This window comes from Gadus morhua, chromosome 16, assembly GCF_902167405.1.
Source record: "Gadus morhua chromosome 16, gadMor3.0, whole genome shotgun sequence".
Taxonomy (NCBI): domain Eukaryota; kingdom Metazoa; phylum Chordata; class Actinopteri; order Gadiformes; family Gadidae; genus Gadus; species Gadus morhua.
Window position 1 is genome coordinate 17,284,785 of NC_044063.1, and position 13,490 is coordinate 17,298,274.

A 13,490-nucleotide genomic window follows, 5' to 3' on the forward strand; every position below is an offset into this window, starting at 1 on the left:
CTCTATTCCTCGGTCAGTGGTCGGTAACATAACGGTTTTGTTCTTGTGTTTCAACTAAGTTTCCTTTCCCGGGCAAAGCCCCTGAACGTGTTTTGGATTTAGCTACACAGAGTGTTAATGGGAGCTCTAAGGAAATGCATTGTCGGGGTTTCTTCGACTCAACCCCGCAACATGGATAATAATCTCTCGACCAGTGAGAGCAGAATGCTTTGGTGGAGCTTGTTTATGTGGAGTGCTGGTTTAGGGTTCCGCCCACCGACTTCTCTGATCGCAGGGCAGACAGGCAGAGTGTAAAATGGCGCACAGCTGTCGGTGGCGGTTCCCCGCTCGGCCCGGAGGGAGCAGCAACTCCGGTACCGGGAGGAGAGCGGGCCGGGTGAGGGTCACTGCATCCCTCAGGAGTGCCTCGGAGACCCACCAGCCGACCACTGGGCTCGGACCCGGGTTTGATGCAGCGCTCCAGGTCTCCTCTGTGATCGGTACCAACCTGCAGACATTTCGGGATGTTTTGGGAGAATCGAGTGACACGAGCAGCGGGGAGGTAAGAACCGGACCCATCTGAGAACCACAACAGAACCTCTGAGATAAGAGCACAACGCGTAGTCTGGGACCTCCTTTGAGTAACTACCTTACACCTATTAGGAGGATGTGCTGCTCCATCAAGTCCTGACTATCTGATCCTGGACCCAAGTGCGACTGATGGACTAACTTGGCATCTCAAAGATGCTCAGCAACTTTGAGTGGGTTGCTGGCCTTTTATCATTAAACCATCCAGGAGCCCGACGGGTCATACTGTGGTCCTGGATGTAGACCACTGTGTTGTTATCTAGCGATGGAGCTGTTTAATGTACAGACTTCTGTTCATGTTTGTAGAGATGCTGGCTAACACTACTCTTAGCATCACTGCCCTCTCTACGGTCAAACCACATCTTCATTTGTTGGTTACCAAACCCATCCCGTACAATGAGAGTGCTTTTTAAAAAAATCACATTTCACTATCTGTGAGTGTGGTGTATTCTGGTGTGTCTAGCACCAGTGTAACTACCCACCACTTATCTAGATGTGAGATCGAGACATGTGGAGATATCTGGACACACTTTAATAACCACAAGATCTTCCATATCATGTGCAACGATAACCTTAGTAAAGGGGTGCTGTCTCCCTAGACGTCTACCCCACTGAATATCCCAGTTAACGGAGACCAGTTTCAAATCACAACATGTCAACTTGATGTGCCAAGATGGTTGAATGGTGGTCCAGCTATAGTTCTTAGGGCAACGGTGTATCCCCTTGCCAGAGGGAAGCCGTCCTAACCCGCACCAGAGCCCCGTCTCAATGCTTGTGTACAATAACCTCCCAGTGAGCTAGCTAAGGAGCTAAATAGCTAATCGTGTATTTGGGGGGGGGGGGGGGGGTCTGGGGCTGTCTGCTCTCAGCGAGGTGTCAACCTTACAGCGAGGCTTGGCTAGCCTAGCAGGCTGGCTAGCTAGCAAGCTAACATCTTGGGGTTCAACTAGGCTCTGCCTGAGAGAGTTACGAGTTACACATCGACCCGCTGTGTTTACACTCGTTCAGACGCCGCTATGCGGTGGGTGGCTTGGTTTAGCGCGTAGCTAGCCCGATTACACACTTCTACAAGCTATTGCAATGTTTAGCCAAAACAGCTACCATGCTACGCATTACGCCACGCTAGCCATTGGGGCTATTGCTGATGCATAGGAAAATGGGAGGTGGACATGTTCTTGCCCCCCCCCCTCCTCCTCCTCTACACACACGCACGCGCACACACACACACACACACTCTGCGTAGCTGGTTGCAATATAATTTAATGTTTGTGGTCAATGCTGGCGATGACGTAAGATCTCATTCTTGAGACCTTTACGTTTATCCAAGTATCCACAACGCCTGTTTCCTATTTTGTGCTTGGTTCGGGTCGCTGTGATGCAGCAGCCTCCGCCGATGATCGGGCGCTACAATAACAACGAGCCTCTTCTCGGCGGACCTTGTGATGTGGGGGTGTGTTCGCTTTAGCGAACTACCATCTTCCTTTTTCATGATGAGGAGCACGCGTTCATTGCGGTGGGAGTGTACCGTGGGGTGTACGCGATTCACTATTCATCCATTTGGTTTTTAACACATTTGTATTTTAATCAAAAGTGCAAGGATTATTATCAAACAGTCAAAACGTCATTTGTTACCTTTATACTTTTGACGTTGCACTTTTTAAACATTTGAACAAGGAGAATTATTTTTAGAATATGCATTATATTGTTATAACAATTATTGAGAGCCGTATAAGTGAAACAATAGCAGTAGCTTGGATGTATCTAGACAGGATGTTATGCCTGCCTGGCCAGACCGGGGCAGGTTTTGTCAGGTGCACTGCAGCGTTCTGAGCCCATGGGGCCAGCCCCAAAAGAGACACTTTACTCCCCCCGACCCTGCTCCCCCACTCCCTCCCTCCAGCCGGGCAGAATGAACCAAATGCACTTCTGAGAGAGACAATTTGAGAGGCAGGACACTTTTTCTTGTGACAGCTGCCACTTTGGAATAGATTACTCGAGCCCATTGCGGGTGTCTCAAAGTGCTCTGCTTCTTGGTTCTTCTTAAATAGGAGGTGGGGGTCTATTTGCTTTTACATGTACATGCTGGAAATTCAGTCCACCTAAATAGTTATTAAAAATATATTCACAGATATAGTCACGGTTTACTATTTACTCATATTTAAAATGTAAAGCCTCTCCTTCAAACACTAAGCGCATACACTGATCCGTCCAGACGGCACATGTAAACATACTTTGGAAGAGTTTCAAAATAACGGTTTTTCTATTTGGTTGTTATTCCACTGACTCACAGATTGGGACCAATGTTTAATCTTCTGTACAAAAGTCTGGCTAAATAGAAGTATCAAAACAAAATGTCCTCTTTCTCCAATGGTTACTTTGTGGAAGGGGCTTGGGTCCAGCAGGTGTTTGGCCTATTTAAATGCCCCTTCCCCCATCCCCTCCTCTCCATCCCCAGCACAGAGTGTGGACTGGAGCAGGAAGCATTGTGTCTTTATTCTGGCTCTCACAAAGTGTGGGCGGCTGAAAGAGCACAGGCAAGGATATCAAAGGGTGCGAGGCGAGCCCTCCTCCCCACGGGGCAGCACTGGGAGGAGAATTAGTCACAGACCCTCCCATCAACGCCTTTATTCTGCTACAGCAGGCGGGCAAAGGATTTCACCTGTGTGTGTGTGTGTGTGTGTGTGTGTGTGTGTGTGTGTGTGTGTGTGTGTGTGTGTGTGTGTGTGTGTGTGTGTGTGTGTGTGTGTGTGTGTGTGTGTGTGTGTGTGTGTGTGTGTGTGTCCCCTCTATTGCAACTCGGTGGAGGCGTGTCTCCTCGTGTCTTTTGTTTTTACTTGGAGCACCAACTTGGTGTTTGCTTGCTCTCCTGCTTGTGTGCGTGTGAACAACCACCACAGCTAGCCCTCCTGCTGGGGTCCACAACTATCCCAGACATTTGCTCAAGGTGTAGGAAGCAAGCCCTCTCTCGCTGTATGTTTGTTTTGTGTGCACACCTCCGAGCAAATGTTTAGTAGTTTGACACACACACACACCCCATTTGTTGATTGTTTATTGTGACAACAAAACCATACAATTTATTTGACATGGGAATCGTTTATTGCACTGTCAAGTTTTGTGCTTGGTTGTTGGCGGAAGTAATTCTTGGAATAGCTGCCTTTTCCTTTAAGCAGGGTAGTGTCATTGGAAGGGCACAGAACATGAGCTCATCACCAGTTAACATTCCAGGAAGGGCAGAAATCCTACATGTAGAGATCTTCAACAGCGTTCCTCCATGTACAGTGTTACTTTCTTTGGATGTCTTGGTCATCCATTGGTTGTGAAACAGACAAGTTGTTTGTCGAGGCAATATGTCAGACCAATTCTGTGTTGACTTTTGACTTCAATCAAATTCCGTTGTGTTTATTTCTGGGGTCCCGTAGAGTTCCCACGGTTACAGCCTCAAAGGGCTTCAGACCCTCTTTATTTACTTATTTTGATTTACTGGCAAAACACTAACAAGACCTGCTGGGAAAATGATCACAAAATTACCATAAAGTAAAAATGAATGACAAATATAGCAGCCCTGATAATTTATACTTGGAAACAAAATGAACTCTCATTTCCCCAAAATTTCACGGATGCCGCACTGGAGATGTTAATGTTAAGTGTCTGTGACGGTTTCAAATCGACACTGTGTAGACAGGCCACTGTTGAAATGCATTCAATAAATGCCACTTCTGAAAACTTCTTCAACTGGCGTGAAGGTGTTTTTCATCTGTACAATATCGGTAATGAAAAAAGGCGTAACTCTGCCCGTTGCAGTTTCTGGTTTCAGCCCCAGTCTCTGTGCCGCCTCCCAGTCCCAACCCAGATATTGCGCTATAACAGAGTATATCTGCTGGATCCAATATTATGTTTTGGGTTTCCGAGCATAGTCCCAAATTAATCATTTGTTAAATCGCACCATGACTGTAGTTTTTCTTCGGTTTGAACACCCAACAAAAAACGCATCCCTTTTCCTGTCAACGCCGTTGCCTATGCTGAATAATGATTAGCCGTTACACACTCAATTCCTGAATGAATGAATGTATGCAGAATAAGCCATACTGAGTTTTCTGATTCTGATTACAGGGAACATCGCGGTCTGTCTCGTACACATATGGATTCCTTGGATGTTTGAGCTTAACTTAATCATCCTGCTCTGTATCAACTATTTCAGTGACTGGAATAGTTGATACTGACTTGAACTAATTATGGTTTGAACCACTTGAAGTGGTTGATGGTTGTTCTCTGATGGCACAGAGCCTCTTCGCTGCATGTGGTTCATGTAGCTATTAACTGGATTGCGCTCGTATTTCTTTCCCTACTGTTTGTTGAATTGGTATTGGTTAAGCTTTGGTGAGAAAGTTAATGGAAGTAGTCATCTATCTGTTTGAGTTGTACTTCAGGCCATGCTGGAGAACAAAGAAGTGATAATTATGTCAGCTTTCTCACCCAGTGCGTGGGCTCTCAGTGACATGCTGCAGAACCTTAACCATATCCGTTCAGCCTTGCTGGGGACAGGCCCTCTAAACTGCAAATAATACTGTAACTTCCCCAGAGGAATCAATTGCTCTCTGTGGTTCATCTAGTTTCAAGACTGGTCCCTTGTGATAGTTTAGATCTGTCTGTAACCTTTCTAGAAATGAAAAATCAGTTTACCCGGAAGACGTGGGTATAATCTGACAATGGTACAATTATGTTAAGGTATATTATTTTCTCACCCATTGAAGAAAAATATTCACATAGACTAGTCTTTCAAAACCCACGCTTATTTATTCTCCTCTTCCTCTACTCTGGCGTGACGATACTAATGACGTCACCATTGCTCATGACATCACGGCCCGTTACCTGCAGCCTTCACCCGAGTCTACTACAGTTTGTTTACTTACAAGCTGCCTTCCTATCAGCCCCGGCCGCCCTACCGTGGAACTCATGGCGTGCCTTGCCTTACACATGCTGCTTCTCCACGCTCCAGCAGCCAGTGGGCGGGCTGGCTGGCGGGCGGGCGGGCGGGCAGGGAGGAAGCTGAGGGAGAGACGGCGCGTGTTTATGTGTGCGTTTTAGCGCATGGCTGCACAAGGAGCAGGCGCTGGGGCCGATGAAAAGGAGAGCGAGAGCCCTTGTAGCGTGTGGGAGGCCTGTTTAGATTAGGATTTAGGCTAGCTTCTGTGTGAGCGTGTTGAATCCCCCTCTACCCCAACCCCACTCCCTCCCGCAAAAAGCCCCTTTCATCCCCGGCGGCTCCCAGGAGACACCGTATAGATCCGGCTCCTTCTGTTGTTTTGTGGAGCATGTGGTCAAGGCGCTGTTTCCATGTCCCCCTTCACCCGCAAGCCTTCCCTCCTCCTGCACGCCCAACCCTCCCCCACACACACACACACACACTCCCCTGCCCTTCCCTCAGTTGTTTACATCCTTCTGCTCGGTTCACGTGAGGAGGGGCTCAATGGGCTGCCGGTGATTCTTTCGCCACAAGAGCCTGAATGTGTGGCTGACGCAGAGCAAAGGAGGAGGGGCAGTGTGTGTGTGTGTGTGTGTGTGTGTGTGTGTGTGTGTGTGTGTGTGTGTGTGTGTGTGTGTGTGTGTGTGCGCGCATGTATGTGTGCACACATGGGTGTGTTTTGCGCATGGCACCAGCATGTGTTAATGTGCCGCAAGCCTGCCTGTGATGTCATTGAGCACTACTCGCACTTCCCAGCGAGTCAGAGCTGTCCATTTGTACACCCCCCCCCCCCGAGTGCTCTGCATCAGCAGCCTGCACCCCTGTAGCCGTGGGGAGGGCAGAGGACTCTGAGGAGATCAGTAGTATTCACACTGTGTCAAGTGTACTGTGTAATCATTCGTATGGCAATGTAGGAGATCCATGCCTCATGTTAAATAATCAAAACATGTCAGGCGTTATTGCTTGAGGAAATGGGAATGATTGAATGTCCCACTCTCCCAGTTAATAAACCCAAGTCTTGATATTGGCTATCAAACAGTGCTTATTTGACTAGGGATTGCCCCTATGTTTTGATTCAGGGTAAATTTGGATACATCATTTGTGTTTCTCTTTGGGAGAGATGAAGCTATCACTTCTGTGTATGTGCAATTGTGCACACGTTTATACACTCACAACTAATGTAAACCTTTGCTGGATAGGGACACCTACAACTGGGCCGTGCAGATCTTGACTGCAGCTCGAAATTGTGCTATAAATAAACCCCCCACACACACACATACAGAGAGAGTTAATCAGCTTTCTCTGCTCAGAAGGTATGAGGCTGTAATGGATATGGGTCTATGCCTCATCCGAGGAGTGTTACTACAACCTTATGACTATTCAACTTAAAAAATGAAATGCAGATATAAGTGGGCAAGAGAAGACTGCTAACTTGAAAACGGAGACCTCTCTCCTAGTATAAAGTGACTCTTGGATGAATGACATCACTGTTTGTGCGGACACCATAGCAACCGCTGCTGCCACGGCTACCTGGGGTGGTGAGCAAGTCAGGTGGTCAGGCCGCCCATATTGTGTGCTGCCAGCAGCACCTATGAGGTCCGGTGAAATGGAAGACCATTGATCACACAATGCTGTTCAGGCTGAGCTGAACTCTGTCGTTGTCCCTCTGAGAAAGGCTCTCCATGGTTTTGCACCTTGTGTCTTCGCGGTCGTCTTCGACAAGAGAATTTACATTCTTCGGTATGATTCACCAGCAGAGCATTTTACCTTCAGGGAACAGGAAAGCAATGGTTTTGGCATATCTATTAGTCATTTGGTGCGGCTTTTATGGGCTCCTATTCAAAATGGGGCTTTGGGTTGTGGTCTGAACTGTGTGTAACTGCGTGCACCTCATCCCAAAAGCACAGAGACACATGAGAGCACAGAAGTGAGTCAGCATGCCAAAGTGAGATTGAGTATGTTGGTATTTCCATGAAGCACTGAGGCTTGTCTGACTCAAATGTAGGCTAGATACCAGGTCAAGCAACAGTTCTGTGGCATTCTGGGTTCCTCCATTTCAATTTGAAGAATTACCCCTTGTTGTATTTGTTTTTTTTATTTTAATCTATTTTATACATTTTAGCAATAAGTTATATGATAATTCCTAAATATTTATCTTCTCTATTCCTTGAAGGAAGAACCGTTTTGTGGATTTGGAACAGTCCCTGAACACACAAGAATACAGAGCCCTACAGGCACCTCAACAGGTAAATCCTTCTTAACGTCTCCTTGTTGTTATTCGTGCATTAATAACGTGGAAATGTAAAACGCATGAAACACGGGTCACTACATCATTCTAGGGATTGCTTTTTCACCGACTGCATGCCTTTTTTGAGTAAAATGCATTGTTGTGTTCAAACCACAGGTCCGACCTCATGCCTCCCTCTCTATTGTGTGGTCGACCCCTCAGGTGCGCTCCCGCAGGAGAAGAAGCCCAGAGGTCGCCCCCCACGGTCCCTGACTGCCCAGAAAGCCACAGCATCTTTGAGCTCCCCCTCGTCCCCCAGCTCCCCGGCGCCGGGGAAGCCGGACCGGGCCCCCGAGCGGTCAGCTGACCGGGTCAAACGGCTCCCCGGGAGGCCCCCGGGATCCGGGTCGGGGGAGAAGAGGAGAGGCCGCCCCCCGTCCTCCAACAGCCAGAGGGCCTGGCACGCCGGCGGCCATGCGGCGGCGGGGGAGGACGGCGGGCCGGCGCCGGCCGCGGAGACGCAGGAGGAGAAGGACAGGAAGTCGTCGGCCCGACGAGCGCTGTTGGGCGGCGCCCATCCGCGGGACCCTGAGACCAAGCTGCCCCCCAAAGTGGCCCGCGGCGAATCCAAAGTCACCAAGCTCAAGCGGCTGAGGGAAGTGAAGCTCAGCCCGCTCAAGTCGCGCCTCAAAGCGCTACCGGGCGTTCCCCGGCGCCGCCGCGGCCGCCCGCCCTCCGCCGAGCGGCTCAAGGCGGAGGCGGAGGCGGCGGCGGCCCGGCTCTCGGGCGGCGTGCCTCACCCCGGGGCCTTCCACGGCGGCCCGGACCAGCAGGCGGAGGGCTACCCCGAGCACAGAGACTCCTCCCCGCCGCCCTCCAAGCTGGGCAGACCCCTGGGGCTCAGACAAAGCCCCCGGCACGTCAAGCCAGTCAGGATGGCGTCGTCCAAGCGCACCGACGCCACCATCGCCAAGCAGCTGCTGCAGCGGGCCAAGAAAGGGGCGCAGAAGAAGAAGCTCCTGGAGAAGGAGGCCGTGGCCATCGGGGGCCCGGGTGCCGGCGCGGCGGACGCCGGCATCAGGAGGCGGAGGAGGACCCAGCTCAAGAACATCAGGCAGTTCATCATGCCCGTGGTGAGCACGGTCTCACTGCGCATCATCAAAACCCCAAAGCGCTTCATCGAAGACGAGGGCAGCTTCGGGACCCCTCCGCACCACATGAAGATGGCGCGGCTAGAGACGCCCCCCATGTCCGTCTCCACGCCCCCCCAGCTCACCTCGGCCTCTTCCTCGTCCCCCTCTCCTGTCCTGGTGTCCTCTACAGCCGCCGCCGCTGCCGCCGCTTCTGGTACCGGGCCCGCCGCCCCGGCGGACTCCCTGCCTCCCCCCCCTCCCCCGGCCCCAGACCCCAGCATCGCGTCCCCCGCCGGCGGCCTGCTCAACAACAGCGCCAACAGCACAGCCAACGGACGCTTCAGCAGCAGCGCGGCCTCCTGCGGCTCCAGTGCCCTGTCGCAGCACTCCTCCCAGCTCTCCTCCGCCGAGTCTTCCAGATCGAGCAGCCCTAGCCTGGACGACTCCTCCTGCGACTCCCAGGCTTCGGAAGCCACGCAGGCCCCGTCGGAGACGGATGAGCCCTTCCCATCCTCCCAGGGCGAGATGGAGGACAGTTTGCTGCACAGCTCAAGGCCGTCCTCCCCCTCTTCGGAGCGGGAACACGTGGTCGTTGAGCGGGACCGGGGCGTCCGCAGGGCTCAGGGAGTGAGCCGGCCAGGTCTGGGTCCGAGGGGGAGAGGGACGCTGACGACCGGGGCCAAGAAGCCCATTATAAGCCCAGCGACGGGGGTGTTGATGTCCTCCTCCGCCCTCGGTGGCCCTCAGCAAGCGTCCTCCACGGCCTCCTCCTCTTCCTCTCCCCCACCCCCTCCCCTTCTCATCCCCCCGCAGCCCCCCCAGTCGGCCTCCTCCGCCGCCTCGGCCATCAGCGACCACCACGCCCAGTCCCCCTGGGTGATGCCTCACCCCGTCACCCCCTTCCTGCCCGGGCCCTCTGTGCTCTCCAGGTCGCAGGACAAACGCATCTGCTCCATCCTGAGGCAGCCCACCTTCCGTTGGACGTCGCAGCCCCGCAACGAGCAGCAGTGCTTCTCCTCCGCTAAGTACGCCAAGGAGGGCCTCATCCGCAAGCCCGTGTTCGACAACTTCCGCCCGGCCCCCCTCACGGCGCAAGACGTGGGGCTGATGCCCCAAGGTGGGGGCGGGGGAGCCGCCCAGGTGCAGTTCCAGGCGCCGGGCGGCGGCGCCCCGGCGGGAACCCGTCTGTTCACCCCCTTGCACCACCCCGCGTCGCACCAGCACCCGTCCTCGTCCCGGTTCGAAGCCCCGCTCCAGAAGCGCAGCCCGCTGCTGCGCGCCCCGCGCTTCACCCCGAGCGAGGCCCACTCGCGCATCTTCGAGTCGGTCACGCTGCAGCCCTCCTCCGGGAGCAGCCCCGGCTCCCTCTCCCCTCACCAGTCTTCTCATAGCTCCGGAAGAGCCTTACGACGCAAGAGGAGGCGGGCCTTGGGCATGCTCCACGCCCACGCCCGGTCTCCCTCCCATTCCATGACCCGGCGCAGCAGCCAAATGGGCCATGTCCCGCGGGGGAAGGGCTCCTCTGAGCGCTCCGCGTTGTCATGCTCGGTCTCCAGCAGTAACCCCGGCTCGTTGCCGGGGGCGTCGGCCGGTCCACTAGCCACTAGTGCCTTAACTCCTGCTTTCAGCCCCTTCTCCGCTCCGCCTCTGGCCATCGCCGCACAGGGGGCCCGAGATTGCCGAAGAGGAGTCACGGAGCAACCGGTCTCTTCGTCCTCCACGTCCTCCTCCGGCACTTCCCAACTCTTCCCCCTCTTCCCCTCCAGTGGCCAGGAGACGGGCCGGGGGGCCGGGAAGGGAGAGAGACGCGAGAGAAGCCTGCCGCCCTCTCAGGAATCCGCTCCGAAGGAGAAGGATTTGGACAGGAGCAGAGAAAGGGAGAAGGAGAACAAGAGGGAGGGGAAACGGGATTGGGGGGAGAAGAAGGGCGGGAAGGTTCCCGCCCCCGACGCGTCCCCGAATGTAGCTTCCAGCCTCTTCATCGTCGATGGGAGGGAGACCGATGAGGGGGCGTCCCTGGTGCCTAAGAAGGCCCCCGGGAGGAAGAAGTCCACGCTGTCCGATGTGGCTCCCGAGCCCGCTCCTTCGGAGAGGCCCATGCTCCCCTCGGCCGCTACGCAGTATTCCGCCAAGGGACGCCTGCATAAGAAGGGCAGACCTTCAGACAGGGAGGCGGAGCCGGCGGAGGAGGAGAAGGAGATGGAGAAACCAAGTGCCGTAAGCCAGCCGTCAGCAGGCCTTCCCGGGCAGCCGGGGCGCCCACAGCACCCAGCCCCCTCATTGGTCTCCATGCTGGCCCAGGCTGAGAAACAACCTGTGACGGACAAGCAGGTGGTGGGCCTGCTAAAGAAGGCCAAGGCCCAGCTCTTCAAGATAGAGAAGAGCAAGGCGCTCAAGGCTCCGGACCAGCCTAAGATCCAGGTCGGTTGACATAACCCTTTCGCGCTCCTTTTTTTTTAATGAGTAATATTACCTTTTCAGTATGAACACAATATCAGTAAGTCATGGTAATTTGCCATGTAATTTGCCAGTTGGTCCAATTGTTAAATTGGACCAACTGTCAAGCTTCAAACATCACCGTACGCATAAGTACTCATACTGAAACTTGATGGGTTAATTCCCTCAAATGTACATGAGGGGAATTCTGTATCTTGCATCCTGCAGAAAAGAGGAGCAACAATCGCATTGTTGCTGAAAAATATCTCCATTTTGTAGCAGCCAATATTTTTTTATGAAAAGTGAGGCTTTTAAGAGTTTTGAGATGCCATATTATCTTTATATAAACATAATATATTAGAGTATTCTCAGTGGAGACTTTGGCAGATACTGCTCTCCCTGCTGTAATCACTTGTATCTCTGGGCTTCAGTCGACACTTGTTGTCCAATTTGGCTCTTATTTCTTTATCTCCTCTGTAACGCAGAGCCAGGAGAGCGACTCGTCGGAGGCATCGGTCCGCGGCCCACGCATCAAGCACGTCTGTCGTCGGGCCGCCGTGGCCCTGGGTCGCAACCGGGCAGTGTTCCCTGACGACATGCCCACACTCAGTGCCTTGCCCTGGGAGGAGCGGGAGAAGATCTTGTCTTCCATGGGGAACGATGGTAAGAGCACAGTCCGTCCACAGGCACAGCGGCACAGTACTAGTGAGTCTGTAGTGTTGGGGGGGGGGGGGGGGGGGGGCATTTACTTTGAGCCTCTTATTGTAACGGGCACATAATAGAATGGGGTGTGTGTAAGCCGATTGGTAACGAGATAAATGATCCGACAGACAAGTCATCGGTGGCGGGCTCTGAGGAGGCGGAGCCTCAATCCCCTCCCCTGAAGCCCAGGGAGACGCGGGTGAAGACCCCCCAGGATGCCCCTCCGAAGAAGGGCCGGAGGTCGCGGCGCTGTGGCCAGTGCTCGGGCTGTCAGGTTCCGGAGGATTGTGGCGTCTGCACCAACTGTCTGGACAAGCCCAAGTTCGGAGGTCGAAACATTAAAAAGCAATGCTGCAAGTGAGTCACAGTCTGGGAAATAAAGCAAATAGAAATGTGAAAGATGTGAAAAGGCTTCTTGGTGTGTATGTTTAGCAGATTTACCTTGCATAGTTCAACTCTAACTCTATCTGTTTTTCCACAGGGTGCGGAAATGTCAGAACTTGCAGTGGATGCCCTCGAAAATGTTCATCCAGAAGCAGGGAAAGAGCAAGAAGGACAAGAAGAAGAACAGGCTGTCGGAGAAGAAGGAAGGCCTTAATCCCGTCAAGGGCGTGGGCTCGGAGCCCGGGCTCAAGCCTCCACAAGCTGCACAAACCAAGGAGGAGCCTCCACGCAGAAAGAGCGAAACTCCTCCCCCGAAGCCAGGCGAGGAGAAGTTGAGACCGCTTCAGTTCTCCCCTGTGGCCACGTCGTCCAGCCCTTCAGAGGAAGCCCCTCCGCCCCCTAGCGCATCCCAGCCCCAATCTGTGGCCATCACCCCCACCCTGTCGCCCGACTCCAAGCAGTCCTCCAAGACCGGCAGTGTCACTAGCCGGAAGGGACACAAACAGCAGCAGTCGCTCTCCTCGTCGTCGTCGTCCTCCTCTTCCTCTTCGACTTCTTCGTCATCGTCTTCATCTTCCTCCTCCTCGTCCTCTTCGGCCCAAAACTCTCCCTCCCCGTCGACACAATCCCAGCAGCAGCAGGAGCTGCAGCAGCTGCCACAGGCCTCAGCCAATCAGGCACCTCCAAAGAAAGATGCCCCGTCCAAAATTCCGCTGAGTGACTCAAAGAAGCCCCTGCAGCAGCAGCAGCCGTCACAACAGCAGTATTCATCTGCTGCAACTACTACAGGTAGTGCTTCTGTCTTATCTCCTCACGTCTTCTTGAGATCATACACTTGACAATCCTGACTAAATGTTGTGTTTCTTTTGTGCACCTGTTCTTTTGTTTCATGTAGCCCATGAGTTGAAACAGCCAAAAAGGTTCACTCCTGTCTCTTTTCCACCACCCTGTAAACAAAGCCCAAAAGACAAGGTAAGTGCAGTTGGCAGGCTGCACTATCTAATTATCCGTAGCAAGGCTGTGTGTTTTTAAACTCTGGTGAATAATCTGTACATCAAAATGACATCCTCTCTCCTGT

At 53.1% G+C, this 13,490-nt stretch overlaps 1 protein-coding gene across 1 annotated transcript in view; it reads left to right on the forward strand.

Moving 5' to 3' along the window:
- Positions 1-225: 225 nt before the first annotated feature.
- The window catches only part of kmt2a (lysine (K)-specific methyltransferase 2A), a 37,679-nt gene continuing 24,414 nt past the window's right edge, over positions 226-13,490 (forward strand). Inside the window, 8 exon segments of the mRNA XM_030380516.1 lie at positions 226-278; positions 280-541; positions 7,704-7,776; positions 7,980-11,311; positions 11,812-11,989; positions 12,157-12,385; positions 12,510-13,201; positions 13,308-13,384. Coding sequence (XP_030236376.1) covers positions 226-278; positions 280-541; positions 7,704-7,776; positions 7,980-11,311; positions 11,812-11,989; positions 12,157-12,385; positions 12,510-13,201; positions 13,308-13,384 — 4,896 coding nt within the window.